Source organism: Corythoichthys intestinalis, chromosome 2 (assembly GCF_030265065.1).
Source record: "Corythoichthys intestinalis isolate RoL2023-P3 chromosome 2, ASM3026506v1, whole genome shotgun sequence".
In the NCBI taxonomy this organism is placed as follows: Eukaryota; Metazoa; Chordata; class Actinopteri; order Syngnathiformes; family Syngnathidae; genus Corythoichthys; species Corythoichthys intestinalis.
In genome coordinates this window covers 41,853,259-41,868,661 of record NC_080396.1, presented here as the reverse complement: position 1 = coordinate 41,868,661, position 15,403 = coordinate 41,853,259, and the positions used below count along the sequence as shown (strand labels likewise).

Sequence of the window (15,403 nt, the reverse complement as noted above, 5' to 3'; positions counted from 1 at the left end):
CCCCTTAGTGTGTTGCTAGGGAGAAATGTGTATTTCTGTGCGACGACTATTGTCTTTTAAACTGTGCATATAGTTGCCTAGCAACTCAAGAGGATGGTCTTTTCATTTTCCCCCCCAAATGCAATAAAGGGAAGGGTGCTAGTGAATATTATTTATAAAAGAAATGCAGGTAGTCGCTGGAAATTGTGACTTTTCTCCATGTGATCACTTATAGTAATTTTTACTGACAAAATAAATTAAAAACAAAACAAACGGGACAGATTTTACTCTAGGTTGAAACCTTAATAGTGTCTTAAACTTTTTGGAGACATTTATCATTGTTATCGCTTTTCTAAGAAAACACAAAGGCAGGCTGCTCATGTTATTTTTGGACGCTTGATCATGTATAATTACCAAAGCCCACCTCCATTCAAGCTGTTGTGACGAGAGGTGACAAATATTAACATATGACCATCATTCTGTAAATCTATGCATAAAAATACAATAACAAAATTAATGTGATTTTTCTTGTGGTTCCACAATGTGTTAACATTAACAATAATAACAACTATTTTAGTTTACCTCACTACTGTTTATCTAATTCTATTTTGCAATACTAAGTCACTGCTGCAGTGTATGTTCACTTTGCTATTGCCTGGGTCACAAGTACAAAGTGTCATGAGGACAGGGAAGTCCTGCAGTGAACCTGTCATTCTGCTCTGTCCTCTGCCTTGATCGTGGTGGAGTTCAGCTCTGTAGCGTGGATTGTTCTGTATTTATTATTCATATCGATTATTACTATTTCACAAGCTCGCATAGGGTATTCTGGGTAAGTGACGTCTTCTGGATGCCCTGCTGCTGAAGGCATCTAACAAGCTAAGGAAATTAAACATTATTTTTGCCCCCCCCCCCCCCCCCCCCCAAAAAAAACAAACAAACAGTCTTTCTGTATAAAATCTAGGCACCTCACCTGTAATAAGTACAGAAATCCTTTGCGTGTACTGTTGGCCCAGTGCATCTCTAGTCGGGGATGCCGCAAGTAGGAGCCTACTCTAGCCCTGCCTCTTGCTCATTATGCATGCAGTAACCAGGGAGACAGAGGCAGAACCTCTCAGGCAGCCCATCACGACTCCTCTAAGAACAGTGTGTAGTAGAGTGCTTGGGGTAGTAGAGGATTGCAGTGTACTGGCAATACATGGAGCACCTTTGCTTCCACGAGTAATCCAACAGAAGCTGTGCAGGGCAGCATTTGAGTAAAATTCCAGATGTTTGGCGCACCTCTTCCCAAGTATCACAGCCGTGGTTCAGATGCGAGATGGATACATAGGCAAAGTGACAAAAGTGGACGGAGGACAGGGCCGTGACAGTGAGACAATGGTTCAAAACGTGGTTTTGGTGTTTCTGCGCAGGAGGCTGAGCCAGAGACCCAACGTGGAAGAGCTGGAGAGTCGGAACATTCTGAAACGTAAGTCCATTTAAAACTTCCTCACATTGTAAACAACTGTTTAGGGGGCAATATTTGTCAGAGCACTCAGAATGGTGTACTGTAGTATAAGATATGACTATAATTTGCAAGAGGTCATAAAGTTGTGCCTCAATATGAAAATAACCTTTTTGTATGTCAGTTGGTAAGAGATAATTGGCCCAAACAATAATAATGTGGAATACAGCAACTCCACATTTCACAGTGCCATAAATACCCATCTTTATGGTCAGGTTTTGGTAATTTTTGGGAGACCAGTAGGCATGCGCTTTGCAAAGAGGGCAGGATAGACTGCTTATAGGCGTGAATACCGCACTCTTTACAAGCTTCTTTACATTCGATTCAAACACTATTTGTTGTTACCACGCATCCTCTATCTGACGGAAAGACAAACTGGTTTGCTTAGTGGAAGAGTGGCACACAATATGTCAGAGGAAGTACAAGCAGGCAAATTTGGCCAGGTAGATCTGCACAGGGAAATGGGCATTTGAAGACAGATCATTCATGTTCTTGTCCTCCCAATGAAAAAAAATGTGAAGTTGTCTACTTTGACAAGCCGTGTCATGTTTTATGCTTTAACACATTGGAAAGTCTATAAAATTGGGCTGTGATCTCAATGTCTTTTTTCCCCTACTAGAGAGAAATGACCAGACAGAACAAGAGGAGAGGAGAGAGATAAAGCAGAGGCTAAACAGAAAGGTACAACATTATTCAAACAGTTAAAGCTTTTCTTATTGACTAATGTGTTTATTATAAAGGTGGCAATCTTGCATTTCTTACATGTCACAGCTAAACCAGCGGCCTACAGTAGATGAGCTTCGTGACAGAAAGATTTTGATCCGCTTCAGTGACTATGTGGAAGTGGCTAAAGCTCAGGACTATGACAGGAGAGCAGACAAGCCCTGGACGCGCCTTTCAGCAGCAGACAAGGTCCCACTATGTTTCCATGTTAAACACTTCAAAAAAAGAAACCAACTGTATTTTTAACATTCTTTGTACTCAATTGTAGGCTGCCATTCGTAAAGAACTGAATGAGTTCAAAAGCACTGAGATGGAAGTACACGCATCCAGCAAACACCTTACGAGGTTCGTGTTTTGGGCCGTGCGTATGTAGGGCGTATGGGCAGCTATTATGGGAACCAGAGCTCTCAGTTTAGCTCTCCCGGTTCAGCCAAAGAGGACCGAGGAGCCCAAAAAAAGAGGGAAGTGTCTGATACTATAGGATAGGGGATGAAATGATGAAATGCCAAAATGTCCATGGCTAAGCTTGTTAGCATTTAGAACAAAAGTCATGTTGTAACAGTGACCTACAAGGAGGATAGGCGTATTCGGAGACCCCCAGCACTCGTATTGCTGGAAATATTGAACTGCATCACTAATTAACAGAAGCAGTCATAGTAGGCTGACATAATTTCTCTGTATATTTGTCCCCATAGGTTCCATCGGCCATGAGAGCAAGGAGTTTCTTCTGTGAAGAAATATTTTGAATGTGCTGAGTGTCGACAAGCCTAGAGCCTCATCAGCAAGTCACTCTTCCTCCTTGGACAGGAGATGATGCTAGCAGCTTCGTGTTCAGGAGACTGCTGACCTTTCCAGATGGCAGCAAGTTGGTAGGGCACGGAAATATCGGGCCCAATTCCCAATGAGGGAAAAACGAGTTTAGTCAATGAGTCAATGTTGTTTTTTTGTACCGTTTCATGGACATAAGTCTAGTAAGAAGACTGTGCATGTGGCCACCTTTTCTTAACTGCTGAATAACGTGTCACTTGACCTGGGATGGATTTGATATTCACTGTACATACCGTATGTAAACGTCTGTAAAGAGAACCTTTGTAAGATGACTCTTCAAAATACAGTCTTTTCTTAAAAAAAAAAAAAAAAAAAGGCTCATTTACTTTGTCAAACTTGTTTTTTTAAAGGAACTGAAAATCTGAACTTCAATGGATTTGTTAGAAAACTTTAATGAATTTGTAAGAAAACATAAAATTTTCTTCTAGAATTCATGTTTTGGGTAAAATGTCACATTACTAAATCATGCCAAATTACAAATACAAATGACTAATTTAATGCAAAAATCTGAAAAACTTGGGTTACAAACTAGTATGCAAGTTTATCTTTAGAGAACAAGTTTTAATACAAATAATTGAACATCGAATTAAAACAAATAACTTCTTTCAATTGATATTCATGGATGCAGAGGTCTCAAATCTTCCATTGTCCTCTTTGCTGCAAAATGATAACAAGCAGAATAAAATGGATGATGGTTGCAGACAACCACTTTCCTGGCAAACCAGCCTGACATTCGTCATGTACACAATACAATGCAAGTCAGTCTGGTCTTCTGTGGTTTGAATTGGAAACCACATAAATAAATCAAATTGATAAACTGATGAAGAATAAAAAAAATAAAACAATAAATTGAATAAGACTGACTTTCCATGTATCTTGAACATGGCTAAAGTCAGGCTGTGTTGCCAGGCTAGACCACCACAATGTATCTCTCTTTGACATCTAGGTCAGGAGCGCCCAACCAGTCAACTGCAAATGAGTGATTTTTTTGTTGCTCATTGTTAAGTTACAGTATGTACTCATTAAGAATGTACATTTAGTAGAAGTGCTGCACTGATATTGGGGACATTGCCATCAAAGTAAAATAATTTGAAATGGAAGGCTGCTCTCCTGAGGATGAGTTTCTGACATTGAGATCAAAGCTAGATCAACAACTCCTCAACCTTACGAGCAAGTAATCTTCTGGAAACTACTGGTGGAGAAGCACCACATTTTCAGAAGACGGGCATTGATTAGGTGCCTTGATCCTGACAGCTAATACTGCAAGCTGGAGAAGATGCAAGTGGTTTGCAATGTTGACACTGAATGGGCAGATTTTGGGGGACCGGAGACGGTACTTGAAAATACACCTTGAATCAAAAAAGGTTGAACACTCCTGTTCTTCTCATATATTTTTATATGCAATTGGACAAAGGAATGTCAATATTTTTCTAATACTGTAAATAGGTAATATTCAACAACTTTTTGTATTACAAATGTGACTTATGTTGTAAAATAACTAAAAATAATGTGAACGAGACAAAATTTAAGAGGAATCAAACTCGTGTAAAAATAAATTATCATTGCAATGTCTACTTGCCATTGTTCTGAGGAGGCGCGCCTGGACTGACTCCATGTCTTTTTTAAGATGAGCCATCTGCAAACAATGAAAGTCAGTCATGGAGTGCGGAAGCCACCCAGCAACACACCCACAGGCGCAATATGACACACAGAGGGCACAATTTGATCAATGAGGTAAAGACAAGATAAAAACGTTGCAAAGGTATCAGCGCATAAATGATGAGACACAGCTGACAGATTATATGAAAATTGCTTCAGACCTGGGATATGAATAATTGCTCGTCGTACTTATGGCTCAAACGCAGGTCTCTCAGGGTTCTCTTCAGGACCGCTATGCTAGATAGAAAAATCAACACATTAGAAATAAGGTAGGTTTCTGAGAGACTAGGGATTTTACAGTGTCTTGAATCATATCAGAAATCACAGCACTGCAGCACAAACTATTACACATTTGGATTGGCCAGTATGCCGAACAATGACTCATGAACTGGACATCCCGATTTTGTTTTGATATGTATGTCGACCATTGCCCCGGGAAGTAGCTTCATAAAATTTGTCATTTTGGAAAGGGCTATGAAAACGCAGCAAAAAATTTGTGTCTACTTTAAATTCTTGAGGTTTGGGGAACACACTCAGTTGCACATAGCAACATTAGATGATTAAAAAGAAATCATTTTAACTTGGGTTAAAAAGTATGATATGTGGGCTTTAAGTGAAACGGAATATTATTTTTTCATATGTTCATTTTTTTATCAAAGAAACAATAGATGTTACCCAAAAAAATAATCATTCAATAAAAATTTCAGTAGAATACCTAAACACTAAAATAATCAAAAGCTGCAGCCCTACTAAAGACACGGTACATGATCCTGGCATGTCCTGCATCATCACCTCAAGTCATCCATCGGTTAATTGAATCAAATCATTCAATATGAAATTTCACCTTCGCGAGGCACTCGATTTACAACAGCTTCTGGAGTTTGGAACAGTAAAGGTGTATAAAGCCTACAGAATGTGCGCAACTCGTTGGCTTTTTTGAGGATCCCCACATACTCGGTTGCCCCACCTCCACAGCTAAAACGAGCACACATCAATGAAAACCTAAACTGATGGGAGAATGTGTGCTGCCAGAACAACGCACGATTGTCCGCCTTTTGTGACTTGAGGCGGATTTATGCTTCTGCGTTGCCAGCGAAGCAACAGTGTCGACCCTGCGTCGTCATTGAGCACTTGTTGAATTCCTTTATTTTTTCTTCCAGTCAAAGACAGCAACGGCTACAGAGATTATAATGCCTTAAAGAGACGTTGTACAGGTGGTCGTACTTGCGGACCTCCTCGATAACTCTCTCTTCGGCTTGGTCCATTTTTGCGTGTAACTCAAGAATGTTTGACAATGGCAGTGTTGTTGTGCTGAACCGGAAACGTTCTAAGCGGACCAATCACAGTCCTTTGACATTCACATCACGACGTGTTGACGTGACACGTGGTCAAGATTTTTGAAAAAGAAAAGGTCAATATTTTTGGGAGGTGTACATCAGGCTATGGCATAGGGTCCAAATCTGGGTCTGCGCTAACGGCAATAAATCAGCCTTAAGAAACCTGGGAGAATTTGCTCCTTAGTTATTATATGTTTTTATTATAATTCCGGTGAAAAAATATCTGCACTTTTCTGTAATGCAACTGAATTCATTTTCCACAGAAAAAAACAACACATCAGTAGTCATAAGAACAGAGCACTATAGTTACCTTTTGATTGCCTGCTTGTGATATGACTGGAAAAAAGTGTTCTGCTTTTCCAAGCATATCTGTAAAAGAGACAATGCATTTATCTCACACTGTTGAAATTCCAATAAAATGTATTTTTCTTTTTGAGTGTTATGTGGAGGTGGGGCACTTGCACGATCTGATATGTGAGAGCAAAAATACCTTTAGGTCATTTTCAATGCTACTCAGCATAGCCCTCCCCTTCTTCAACTTGTGGACCTCATTCAGAAAGACCTTTTGAACAATTGCAAGCTTCCTGGAGAGGGAAGAAAATACAGCAGTTAAATTTTTAAGGAACTCTTAAGTCCACCACATTTTAAACTGTTTATTTATTATTATAATAATCATCATCACCAAAGCTTATGTGAACATATCTATTTTTCCCACTACTATCACGGTTTGTATTTGTTTTGTGTTTTGGTTTGGTTGCATTCTTATTTGTTCCTCAATGTGTCTCATCCTAGTCATTCCCAATTCATGTCACCTGTTGTTGCCTGCCCCCTTATGTGTTCTGACCAATCATCTCCCCCTCTGCCTCTTGCGTTACCCACCTGTTTCTCAGGTGGGCGAGCAGGCGAGGAAACAAGGAGACGACCCAAGTTCAGCAAGCAAGGCAGTGTAATGGTGGAACTAAAAAAATGATAAAATACACAAAAAAAACAAACAAAGTGCAAACAAAAGACTGGGGAACTACAATAAAAATAAAAGTGCCAACAAAAGCAAGGGTATCATAAAAATACATACAAGAACCAGGCAGGACAGGAGCACAGGACCATGGAACTAAATAATGTGACAGACGACGACGTTGTTAGTCTATATGCTAGGAGCTAGCCGCGAGTGATAACCATTGGTTTCTTTTATTGTTAGTGTTTGCACCAAGCTGATGCTGCATTCAGAGTTTCTCTTGTTGCTGAGTAATGTTATCACTGTGATTCTCTTGCTAAATGAATATGTTGCTTAATGTCTATGGTGATTATATTTATTACATGAGCAGTGTATTTCAGTTATATTCTCAATGTTTAAGCCTGTTATTATTTATGCAGCTTAATATGTGTGTGTGTTAGATCACTGAAAAGCTGTATATGGTTGTATTGTATTCCCAGAACCACGCCCATCCTTCTTTGAAGTCACATAACTCCTGAGTTCCCTCTGTGGTTCTCTAACCAGATTCACAACTCCCACAGTGTCTTTTTCATTCTGCCAAAAAAACAACAACAACATATTGGGGCAACACGGTGGATGACTGGTTAATACGTTCAACCCCGAGCTCCAGCGTTCTTGTGTGGTGTTTGGATGTTTTCCCTTTGTTTGCATTGGTTTAATCCAGGTACAGTACAGGGTTAGGGTTAGGTACTCTGTTTTTCTTCCACATCTCAAAAACGTCTATGCTAGACTGACTGGATACTCCACAGTAGGGCTGGGCGATATGGCCTTAAGTACGTATCACGATAAACTGAGCAGATTTACCTCGATAACGATAAATGACGATAAATTCGCCCAAGCAAACTGTTATATAATTTGAAAATTTGAATCAATGCATGGAATACAAATTAACAGTTTCTCATTAAATTTATTTACCAGCTTTCAATTTAACAATTGCACATGCAGTCTAAACATTAAGTATTAAAAAAAATCTTGTAAACAATAAGAATTCTTGTGTGAACATTTATAACAGCTTGTATGACTTGAAAAAATATCATCACTTGAATTTCATTAAATTCATTCCGCATTGTTATACACTAGATAGTGGCATACGTTTAGATATTTAGAATAGATACAAATACGACACATCCACCCGCCCCACAGAAATTATACTTAATTAAAAAATAAAATGTTTCACAAACCTTTCCTTTCTTTTATTCGGCTCAATTATTTACATCTTATGATTTTGGAAATCCTTACAGTATGCAATAAATAATATTCCTGTTCCCAAGCACTGTGCTTACTGTACTGTAATTTTTACAAAAAAATAAACAATACATAGTTACTCCCCGTCATCTAGGACGAGCCGAGCCACTTACAAGACTAGCACTGTCGTGTATTACAAATACTGCTTTGAACACATCTTCACAGACAAAAGCGATGACACAGGCTTAAAGAGGTCAACTTTAATTGTGTAAATCACACTTAATAACGACACGATCTCCTGGTTGAAATAGACGACATCCACTTAATTCTATTGAAGATATGTAATGCTGAGGCAATTTGTCAACTTTACTTTTAAAAAGAAACGTGCACTGTTTATCCAGTAGATGGGGCTCTTGCAGTGTGTCAAACAGTGATTCAATTTAGGGCAATTGTCTTAAAAGTGGTTCATTGTTTCAGAAAGCCTCGGTTTTTCCATCCCTATCTGGAACCTGTCAAGAGTTTACCTAATGTCGGGTGAAAGTTTGGCGAAGCTAACTTAAGCCCGACTTCATCCCGTTTACTTGTAGCATTAGCCGCTAGCGTTAGCTGCTAGCGTTAGCCTACCAGGCTTCTGTTTGATTGGCTTCCTGAAAACCATGTGACTCCAAACGTAAGCGCACTGTCTGCTTTCTTAAAGGGGAATGAACATAGCCGAACAACACAGAGTCAAAGCGGGATGAAAAGACTATATTTTCTTCTTTTATTAAATTACCGAATTTACCGACGTGGTCAAAATTACGTCGGTCATCGTGAAGAATTTCGGTAACGGTAAATTTTCGGTTTACCGCCCTGCTCTACTCCACAGTCAAGGTGGGATTTTGTGAAAGGTTGTTTATCCTACGATTACCTGGCAAACAGTCCGAACACTGGGGTGTACCCCGCCTCCTGCAAGTAGTTAGCTGTTACAGGCTCCAGCACCTCCGCAACACTTGTGAGGATAAACGGTACAGTAAAAGAATGAATAAACATTTTGTCAATTTTCTACAACCAACCTGTTTGACACAAAACCAGTTCATCTACCATTTGTAATTTAATTACAGTAAACAAAAGATACTGCTTTCTAACAAAATGAAGCTGTATTATCCCTGAAAATGTGTCGCAAAAAATGTTTAGACTGAGCAGGACACATACAGTAGGTACTTTTAATGAAAACATTTCTAAGTAATGTTTGTATTTCCTCAGTCTTTTGTTTGTAGTTTGTTTTGGGCATTTGTAAGTTCCAACACTACTCTGTTGGGTACTTACTCACCCACCTTATGCCGGACTTAACCGACTACGACTGAACACAAACGGAACTTAATTACAGGGGTAATGAGATGATGAGATGCAGGTGTGTAACACAGAACCACAAGAGGAGCTGATTGGTCAGAACACACAAGGACAAGCAACAGGTGAAATGAAGGGAAAGAGAACCACTGAGGAACAAATCAGAATCACACCAAACCCAAACACACCCACAGCAGCCCTTGAGGACGATTTTGGACACCCGTGCAAAAGAGTGTATTAACATTAGCATTGAGAAATTAAAGGAGTATGTGTAAATTCTATTTTTTCCCCAAAAATTTGTTTCATTGGCAACATTTATTCCAAGAACATACTGGCTGACCTGTGTTTACCAAGTTGCGTGTGTAGAGCGAAGATATGTTCCTGGATGGTCCTCATGTTCTCTTTGTAAAACATGTTCAATATCTTGACATTGTTCTGAATGTAAAAATATTTCAAAAATAGTGTTTTAAAATAAAATATTGATCACTTTAGGAATTAATTCAAGGTTAAAAGTAGTGATGCACCAGAGTGACAATTCTTGGCCAAGTCCAAAAATTAGAAAATCCATGCTGAAAAAAAAAAACCTATCAAACCATCCGATATTGAAAAATAATGATAATAAAAAAAATAATAAAATAGGCTGGAACGTTTTCTGCACGTGACCAAATATGTACTGTTACTCTCACGTGGAACATGAAATCTCTTTAGTCTATAAAGACAGTCAGATTCCCATTCTCCATGTCTAAGCGACTGAACAACACAGAGAAAAAAAAAAAAAAAAAAAAAAAAAAAAAACAGGACAGAATTTGTCTAAACTCTAAAGCTATGCTTACATCGCAGGTCATTTCCAATTTTTTTTGCAACATGTATCTGAGTGGATCGAATTTTACTATTTCATGAATTAATATTTAAAATTAAAATGCTTTGCTCTGATTGGATGTTGGCAAGTGGGTGTGTAAGATGCCAAGTGTTTACATTAAGAAATTCAGTGGCCATAGAGAGTGGCATGTACGAAGGACAATGAAGTCAGGTACTTGCATAATAAGGCATGGTGTGACATTACACTATCACTAATTTTAAATCAGTTCATTGGCAAAGCCGTATGAGTGTCAAATAAAATTGCAAATAAATCATTAACCACAAAGATGACATGTTTCAAACTGGCCATACACTCATTGGGGGGGTGGGGGGGTGTAAATTGACACAAAGTAACCTTTAATATTTTTGCTAAAAAATATCCTGTTTCAGCCACATCGGTTTCAGTGACAAGTTTCTCAGAAGAAATTTTTGGTGACTAAATTCTCGGTGCATACCTACATAGCTTGCATTCAAAGGCACATTATTAAATGTACACTGTTATTCACTGTGTAGTAATACAGTGCGTGGTCATAAAGTACAGAAAATGAACATGATTTCAGTGTGTAACTTTGCCTTTAGTTTGTTGCTGAGCAGCTGAGACAGATTACTGAAGTTCATGGCAACATTTGGTAACTCTAAATCCTCCAAGTGCATCTCTTCATTTCCACCATCAATGGTGGAGTGATCTGTCATCATTGAAGAGCAGGTAGCTAGTCCTTTGCCCTCAGTGATCTTCTCTGCATCTAAAGATTACAGACAAATCAAAGTGCCCTGGGAGGCATTTCTGAATTTCACAGTCTTTAAACAGTTCTCAACTTACGTAATTTTACTAAAGCACGTACAGAGCAGTTGCTTTATCTTGTATTTTCATTACAATAGCAAAATAAGTGAGTGAGATAATTCGGGCAAGGGATGTATTACATGATTTTAATAATCATTCAAAATTGAATTTTTGCTTACATGATTTGAACAGTGCTGTAGGTTTCATGCGAGAGGGGCACTTTTTTCTTTGTTCCTTTTGATCCTCAAAATTTCGAGACGAAGTGTGGTGCTTCCGACAGGGTCCTGTCACCAAGATGTTATAATGTATAATATATTGGACAGATATTTTATTTCATTATTACATGTTGTTGCAATAACTAAATATCCAATAGCTTTGATATTGAATTGAATATTGAAACAATATTTACCTGAGATGAAAGTAGGCTCTTTATTTGAATGTGGTGTTTTCTGTCAGCAAACAATTAATATTTGTGGGTGAAACTTATTTCCAAATTCAACTTTCCATTCATATTAGGTAGAGTAGAGCCTACCTCAGCCTGTGAGGCAATTGTGCTTTGCTGAACTTGAATGGAAAGACAAACAGAAACCTGAGATACATCAGATTCTGGAGTAAAGCTACAATTCAGGTCAGAGACAGAAAAATGTGAATGTGGGGAAGTGACAATGGCGGATGCCTTTTTGAATGCCAAGGGCAAAGAGGCCACTGAAAGTGAAGACTGTTGGATCACAGGTGTCTAAAAAAAAAAAAAAGAGAAAAAAAGAATAGGAATAAAGAGACCCCAGGGCCCCATCTTCATATACTGCTTGGAGTACTCAATAAAAAATTATTACAACATAATCAAAGGGTCTTAAACTTGGGAAATTTGTGATATATCATGAAGTGTAAAGTACAACAGAGACCCTAAAATAATGTGTTACCTCCTTTAGTGTGGAAGATGGTGGCAGACTGAAAGCAGGAGAGAAGGCCATCTCCATTAAATGGGTGGACATTTCAGAGCCTGTAAGTGTCCAAAACGACCACAGATGCTCAAACAGCTGTTTTATTTACTAGTGATGCAAGATAATACATTTTTCAACCGATACAATAACCAATCATTTCCTCCTCGTTCCAACTGATAACCGATAATGTCAAGCCGATAATTCTATTACAATTTATGTAAACTTTTAAAGTATACACAAAAGAAAATATTACTGTGCAAAAATATAATTTATTGCTCTTTTTTTCCAACATCAAATGTGAACAAGTAGTGAATTCCAACATCTAAATAAAGACAGATTGTCTGACGTTGTGTTAAGGTAAACTTTTGGCAACAATTACTTACAAAGTAAATACCTAAGTTGCACAAAAATGCCTTTATAAGTAACCCATTCCTGACATAACATTACTACACTGCATAAACACTCCTCCTTAAAACTAGTTAAATTCCCTTGTTTTCAGTGTAAATCTGTTGGAAATAAGTGAAATTATCTGCCAGCGTTTCAAGTATATTTTACTTAGATTTCTTGAAGAAAAATAGCAAGCTGAAAACAAGCTTAACAGCCTTATTTTAAGAAATAAATTTTTATACTTAATCCTAAAAAAACTTGTCAGAAATGTTCTTTATTCAAGAATAGGTATGGTTCAAAACATTATTTGAAAGCATTTTTTTCTTTATTTAGGTGAAAAATGACAATTTTTTTTAGATACATGGGCTTAAGAACAAATGACAATATTTACTTCAAGTAAGTAAAATAATATGGTGCATTCACTAGTCTTTAATGCTCAAAACAAGACGGAGAAAATAGAAAACTAAACTACTACAAAACTAACTAAAAACTAGATTTAGGAAGAATGATCTGATCAAGACGTCATAAATTTACAGCGTACTGAATGCATTACTGACTGGCTGACTTTTTTGTGAGTGTGGTATGGAGCATGTTGAAACTATCATCTAAATACCGTGCCGTGATGATAAGGATGCTTATTTGACATCACTTGTCCAAATGTACTGTTTGTGGTGAGACCGATGTGATCAGCATGTTTTTCACAAAGAATGGTCGTATAAACTTCATTATTTTTTTATCCGGGGCTTAGGCTCTCAGGTCACTTCAGTAAAAAAACGTCTCTCGTCGGGCATCCCCTGCCGCCTGTGCCCTTCACTCCGTCCAGCCGCCAAATTAGCACTCGCGTCAGGCCTCTGTCTGGCCGTAGTGCTCGATGATATGAACCGGAGATGAGTGGGGGCGACAGCTACAATCGTACCGGATATCAGCCCGCCCCGGCTGGATAGCCGCGGCGTATTCGGGGCCTGGGTCTGCTCGGGACAGATGCGCGCGCCTCGCGTCCCACACGCCGTGGGGGAACACTCGAGAAACTGGGGTGTTCGTCGGAGATCCCGCAGCGGAGGAACAGGGCTCGGCCTGCCTGGAAGACAGTCGGAAGACGGCTACTTGTCGACTATCGGTCTTGTGCCGGTGTTTCGCCTTAGATGGAGTTTACCACCCGCTTTGGGCTGCATTCCCAAAATACCTGACTCCAGGAAGGCCGCAGTGTCTCTCCATCGTCACAAGCCCCGTAGTTTAGCTTAGTTTATGCGTATTCAGCTTTAGCATTCGCGCTAGCAGCAGCCTCGTATTCGTTCCAAAAACTCTTTGTGATGCAGTTTTGAATGGCTGATCCGGTTAGTGGTGTTGAAGGAGGACGCTTTCTTTCCGCCTCATGGAAATTCTGCAGTGCATGTTTTGCAGATGGCGAGAGCGTCGTTTGTTTCACACACGGAAAAAATCAACCCACGCTAGTGACAGAGCAGCCATGATATCGCCTCAACCCTATTGTGTAACGCCGCCTGCTCTATGACGCCATACTCCTCAAAACCCTCCTCCCTCAGGGGCTTCAGAGAGAGGAGGGGTTGAGGAGGCGTCGGTGGAGAAGTGGACAAAACTGCTTCGGTTGCACACATTTAGATGGCTAAATCAAGTATATAATCATCGGATTGCATTATCGGTTGAATTTTTTTTAAAAATCTGGATTATCTGTGTGAAGTCATAATTGCCATTATTGGCCGATAAACATCGGTAACCAATATTATCGTGCATCTTTACTATTTACAGATTTCCATGTATGTTATAGTCTCTATTGTGACTGTTAAAGGGACAAACAACAACCTTAACATGTGCAATTGTGCATCCCTGTAGGAAGACTTGAAAACACAATAATAAAACGTAGAAATTCATATTTTTTTTAATGTGAAATTCTGTAGCTTGAAGCAAATCAAATAGCCTAACACGAGGATTTTTTTGTTGTTGTCATCGTCAGTGTGTATAACAGATGCCTCAAAACCGCTGTTATTTTGTTGTGTTTAAACAGGATTTTTCCCATGACTTAGATAAAGAAATTCCCCATTTGCAACTTTAAATACATCAAAAAATGGTCTTTCACTCTAAGATTATTTACATTATTTAAAAATGGTAAACCACATATGTCCAAACTAACACAATAATGCAACAATCTACAAGTACATGGGTTTCAAACCATCATCACAAAGTGCCAAGTTGTTGCCGGATTTTGTTCCAACCAATACAGCGGCGTTAAGCAGGGGTTAATTTGTGCCGGATCCTGCCGGAACAAGATCCGGCACCTCTTGAGTTTGGCCTCCCTGCGGGACTTATTTGGGCAGATCCGGGACTTCTCGTGTAGAGAAAATCACAATAATATAAAAACGTGTTTTTAAAAATGTATAAAATAAAATAATAATATGCACAAATTCATTTACAGAACAAATCCCAAGAATTGCATGAAAATCTAACGTCATTTGAAAGAGTTGGAGATTTGTTGATGCACTGAAAACCTGGACCAACAAATATTGCTCCTGACAAAGGGGGAAAAAAATCGGGGGAGCAAGCAGCCAGGCTCAAACGGTATTTCAACATGCCAAAAAGTTGCATTTACTGTCTTTTTTTAAAAAAGAAGGAAGATGGTTCAAAACGAGTCGGAAAAGCAACAACCGGCGATGAGGTCAGCTGCAGCGATTATGCTAATAAACAGGACCGGGTGCAGCAGGAGGCTAGCGCTGCAGCAGCTAGCCAGGTTCACGGACAGCCAGCAACCCCGGGGCAGGAGGCTGCTACCGTGGCAGCACCCGGGTCAGGTTCAGCGCCACCCGGAATAGGGGCCAGCTACAGTGCCAGCAGTCAGCCAGGTGGACCACCAACAGTCGGAGCAACAGGCCATTACCCTTACGGGAAATTCAGGTT

At 39.2% G+C, this 15,403-nt stretch overlaps 2 protein-coding genes across 9 annotated transcripts in view; one reads left to right on the top strand and one right to left on the bottom strand.

The window, feature by feature from the left end:
- phactr3a (phosphatase and actin regulator 3a) overlaps positions 1–5,443 on the top strand; it is a 57,867-nt gene extending 52,424 nt beyond the window's left edge. For both annotated transcript variants that reach the window (XM_057816988.1, XM_057816980.1), the window contains exons 8-12: positions 1,389–1,444; positions 2,100–2,161; positions 2,252–2,392; positions 2,472–2,548; positions 2,899–5,443. In XM_057816988.1, coding sequence (XP_057672971.1) covers positions 1,389–1,444; positions 2,100–2,161; positions 2,252–2,392; positions 2,472–2,548; positions 2,899–2,914 — 352 coding nt within the window. In that variant the 3' untranslated portion in view covers positions 2,915–5,443. The remainder of the gene's footprint in view (positions 1–1,388; positions 1,445–2,099; positions 2,162–2,251; positions 2,393–2,471; positions 2,549–2,898) is intronic.
- The window catches only part of LOC130932177 (synaptonemal complex protein 2-like), a 41,867-nt gene continuing 29,902 nt past the window's right edge, over positions 3,439–15,403 (bottom strand). For 4 of the 7 annotated variants that reach the window (XM_057861664.1, XM_057861648.1, XM_057861672.1 and 1 more), the window contains 10 exons: positions 12,089–12,168; positions 11,701–11,904; positions 11,578–11,617; positions 11,348–11,452; positions 10,961–11,130; positions 9,870–9,964; positions 6,518–6,611; positions 6,338–6,396; positions 4,852–4,927; positions 4,313–4,667 (listed from right to left, as the gene is read on the bottom strand). In XM_057861664.1, the coding sequence (XP_057717647.1) occupies positions 4,557–4,667; positions 4,852–4,927; positions 6,338–6,396; positions 6,518–6,611; positions 9,870–9,964; positions 10,961–11,130; positions 11,348–11,452; positions 11,578–11,617; positions 11,701–11,904; positions 12,089–12,168 (1,034 nt within the window). In that variant the 3' untranslated portion in view covers positions 4,313–4,556. Of the gene's footprint in view, positions 3,689–4,312; positions 4,668–4,851; positions 4,928–6,337; positions 6,397–6,517; positions 6,612–9,869; positions 9,965–10,960; positions 11,131–11,347; positions 11,453–11,577; positions 11,618–11,700; positions 11,905–12,088; positions 12,169–15,403 lie in introns of those variants that run through there. The other 3 variants (XM_057861657.1, XR_009060830.1, XM_057816958.1) reach the window with 3 other exon arrangements.